The 4507-nt window shown below is 32.8% G+C and overlaps 1 protein-coding gene across 1 annotated transcript in view; it reads left to right on the top strand.

Moving 5' to 3' along the window:
- Positions 1–1643: 1643 nt before the first annotated feature.
- Positions 1644–4507, top strand: part of LOC111642242 (notchless protein homolog 1-like) — a 32535-nt gene continuing 29671 nt past the window's right edge. The window contains exons 1-2 of the mRNA XM_023388552.1: positions 1644–1764; positions 1841–2001. Coding sequence (XP_023244320.1) covers positions 1855–2001 — 147 coding nt within the window. The 5' untranslated portion in view covers positions 1644–1764; positions 1841–1854. The remainder of the gene's footprint in view (positions 1765–1840; positions 2002–4507) is intronic.

The raw sequence follows: 4507 nt of genomic DNA, 5'->3' as shown, positions 1-4507 counted from the left end.
ATTCGAATTTGTTATTGCATATTGGTTCGATTATAGAACGATTGTAAACGTTCCAGAAAATTGATCAAATTGAAAATAGTTCGTTTGATTCTCGGCAATTCTCATCATTTTCAGCGGTAAGTGTTATATAACAATTACTATGGTTGTTGAAATACAGTAATACCTCGACTTATGCTACCCCGACTTACGCGAACCCGGAGATACGCGATTTTCAAATTTCGTCGATTCGTCTTTTGTTTGAACGCCACGCAGCTCTTGATTACTCACTCCCCCCACACTATTGTTCAGCTTACATGTTCGGACGTGTCGCGCGGAATCGACACATAGCTACAATTTATTTTGTGTTATTTATTTCTGTGTTTGTTATATCTACGGAGACTTGAGAAACTCTATGTGGTGATTTCTTGTAACCGTGAGCGAATCAAAAGACGAGATAAGATTAATGAGAACATTTATTGGCTTACATACATCCGACTTGGATTTTACACAAATTGCGAAATTATACCCCGACTTACGCGAATTCGACTTACGCGGTTATCGCTCGGTCCCACCTTTCGCGTAAGTTCGGGTTATTACTGTACTGAATATAAATGGGGTTTGCTTGCAAAATTCTCGCGGGCAAAGCCGCGGGTAACAGCTAGTCGACTATAAATTTTCTATTATGGATTTTTTTTAACTTTGTCCGTCCCATGGGACAGGACGGACAATCTTCTGTCGTGAAAACCCACTAAACATTAAGCAGACTCGAAATTCCCCCCTAAATAGCTATGCTCCGGATGCAATGCATATTGAAATAAACAAGAACGAGTTGCTCAACTTTCCCGGCAACATTTAAAATTGCGGTGGCATCATTTTTTATCATAGTTTATTAAAAACTTTTTATAGTTTTAACTTATTATAAAATGGCAAAAGGCTTGATTTTTAGAGTAGGGATGAGTTTTATAAAATATTGTAGATGTTAATAACGAGTAAAATCGTTATTAAGTCCGACCCTACTGGAGATACACACGATCCATTTTATCTCCCCACCCCTCAATCCTTAACCACCAAAATTTAATAGCATTAATCCCCTAATACACAAACTTCCCTGCAAAATTTCAGAAAGTTTCGACAGAAAGCACAGGAGCTATTAGAGAGGTTGCGGCCGACGTTTTTATCGCGAAAACGTGAACGTCGGACGTTCAGCGCCGCCTTCCCGTAAGCCTAGAAGTCTGACAATAGCGTTTGGAACGTCAGTGGAATCATGATAGACGTTCCAAATGCCATTGTCAAACTTCTAGGCTTACAGGAAGGCGGCGCTGAACGTCCGACGTTCATGTTTTCGCGATGAAAACGTCGGACGCAACCTCTCTATTAAACTAACATCCATATGTATAGACAAACTTCATTAAATGGATGCAAGCTTCCCGATCGTACAAACGAAGTCGTTTAATTTTTATTCGATTTCAGAACAGAGATAGATTGAGTCTTTTTTCTACAGCCGGTTCCCTTTAGTGAATCAAAATATACATGAAAGTTTATTAAATAAATAAATAAATTTCTTATTAAAAAATTACAAATAAATATAACTCAGGAAATGTTAAAATTGTATTCATTTCTAACAAAAAATTATACACGTATAATAAAAAAACATATTCGTGAGAGGGCGCTTAGTTACAAGATGGCAACTTACTGTTGTTCGGTTGTGGTTTCCACGTGTTTTTGTTGAACGTGTTGACATTTCGTATATCATTGAGAAATAAACTTTTCAAAATATTCATTAAAGTAAGTATTTAATCGTTTGCTGATTAATTTTGATTCTTCAATGACCTTATGAAATTTTTTTTTCATAAATATTAAGATTCCGTCTTGAAAATGGAGGTAACAGAAGAACAAGATTGTAGTAGAATATTTGCTCAATTTAAAAATGAATCTGGAGAAACACTTGGAGTTCCTATGGAACTGCCATTAAATATAACAGTTGAAAAATTGCAATTAATATGTAACGCTTTGCATCAGACGGTAAATTTTTGATTTTTATTAATATACTAGCTAATAATATACCCGGCGAGGTTAAAGTTTACCTAGGTGGTCCCAATGGTGGCACTTCCGACTGCTCATGCTCCCGACGGACTCCTCCCTCAGGGAAGCCTCCGGCAGGCCACCAATTGTTTAACGTCACTAGTTATTGGTTCATGGTAGTTCTTGAACAAGAGAAAAAGAAGGAAACGTCTACTAAAAATGTAGTTAACCTAATCGAAGCACTGCCATTGGGACTACCTAAGTAAACTTTAACCCCCGGCAATGTTCGGGTTATCTTAAGTAAGTGAACCGTATTATATGCAGGTTGAAGTTTATGTTCCAACTGGAGACACATTTCAGAATTGGTGAAAATAGGTTTAAAACACCATTTTTGCTGATTGAACTTAAATATTAAATGGTTCTTTTTTGTTAACAGTACACCAGTTCTAACATTAATCTGATGCATGATATTGTCATCCATGTTGCTCTGCTAAGACTATTGCATTTAACTATTTAGCTCATGAGACTGTACTGGCTTCAAGTAGTCTACTTGACTGTTTGTGGAGTGCTTGATGTTATATATTTTTTGGGGGTTGTGGGGGCTTCCCCACCTGGGCACTGAGGTGCGAGTGATAGTGAGCACCAAAACATATGACTATACGCGAAGCATGTAGAATAGGCAGTATACTGATACATATTATAAACTGACCTTTGGAGAGAAATATCTCACAAAGGGTCAATTTTTTGGGGTGGTGCGAAACTCCTTATGTAGAGCTTGAATCTTACTTGTTGCTGTACATATCAACTGATGTCCTGTTAGCATAAACATACCAAATAAGTTTTAAAAGATATTTATTGATCTATAAGTTATTATATTGACATTTTGATAAAATTGCTCTACTGAAAGATTTAATTTAATTTTAACTAAACGACACTATGGCTATTGGCCTTTTCCAAGTGTAAAAAAATACATATACAAAAAATAAACAATCAACAAAACAAAAAAAAATAGCAAAAAGAAAAAAATACACGAAACTAGACACAGTTCAATTTTTAACATCTTCTTTAAATTGCCCATAAGTTCTCAGATCCTTATATTTTTCTTTTAAAGCATTCCAGTTATATAATTGTATAAAGTCCAGTTATATATAAATTAGTAGATTGGTGCATCTCAGCCAAAACAGTGCTTAACTTTTGGTAGAATCAAATTATTTTTTCATTGATAGTTGTAGTTAGAGAGCTTAGAGTGTTTAACTCATCACTTATATAAGATTCTTTCCTGTCAATCTTTATTAGTTTAAAGCTGTCTAAAAGAACTTGATTTTTATATAAAACTTTTAATATGTTGATATTGGTCTAGTTATAATAAGATATGACAGAAGAATTATAAGGTAACTTATATAATGTCAATATATAAAAAATAAATAAATGGTAAAAAGTTTAATAAAGTAAGAAGTGTTTATTGAATTCAATTCTTTCCACTTGTGAGTTTTGAGTTTCTTTGAAGTCGGGAAAAACTAAGTAATTTTAACTCATTAGTTTAAAAGAGTACTTTAAGTATTTTTTGGACTTTTTAATTTTTTAAAATTATATAATGTTCTAATAAAGTTGTTTTGTGTGATTTGCAACCTATTCAATACAAAAGAAGAAGCTGTACCCCATACAGAAATACCATATCAAAGTGTGATATAAATGCAAAACAGTCTCAAAATTTATGTAACTCATCATTGTTTTCAATATTCCAATAAATCTAGATAAAGACAGTGTTAGATTATTTATATGATTGTTCCATTGTAATCTATCATCAGTTTCAATACCCAAATATTTTACAGTATCAACTCTTTGAATACGTTTATTATTAATTCTTACTTGTATATCATCTAAATTTACTTTTTTGTTTTTATTTGACAAACAAATATATTTTGTTTTATTCTTATTTATTTTAAGGTTATTATTTGCCATATATTTACTTAATTTAACCAGCAATGAATTTATATTATTTTCAATTAATTGAAAATTCCAATCTGCATAGGTTATAACAATATCATCTGCATACAATACAGTAATACCCCAAACTTACACGATAGGTGGGACTGAGCGGTAACTGTGTAAGTTGAATTCGCATAAGTCAGGGTATAATTTCACATATAAATACATACAAATAATTTTTAGTTGGGGCCAGAGACTAAACAAAACAATAATTTAGAAAAAATGTTTAATAAAATCTTAGATAATACATATGTATAACAAATTAGGTCTATATTATTTTACAATTTTTCACATTTACTTGATTATTACGCCATAATTTTAACATTGTTTCCATCTCAGCGATAATACTGTGACGTTTACGAATGATGCTTGAATTTAAAGATTGAGCATTTTTCACAGCTTCGAGAATTTTTTCTTTGCCTTTTATAATTGTTCTGACCGACAATTCCGGTAGATCAAACTTCTTTGCCAATTCACAAATTTTCATTTTTGTATCGAAGTCTTTAATAATGGGTAC

This window comes from Centruroides sculpturatus, unplaced genomic scaffold, assembly GCF_000671375.1.
Source record: "Centruroides sculpturatus isolate CEXI.00-Female unplaced genomic scaffold, Cexi_2.0 scaffold1472, whole genome shotgun sequence".
NCBI classification, from domain to species: domain Eukaryota; kingdom Metazoa; phylum Arthropoda; class Arachnida; order Scorpiones; family Buthidae; genus Centruroides; species Centruroides sculpturatus.
The sequence above is the reverse complement of the archived record's forward strand: the minus strand, read 5'-3'. Positions and strand labels throughout refer to the sequence as shown.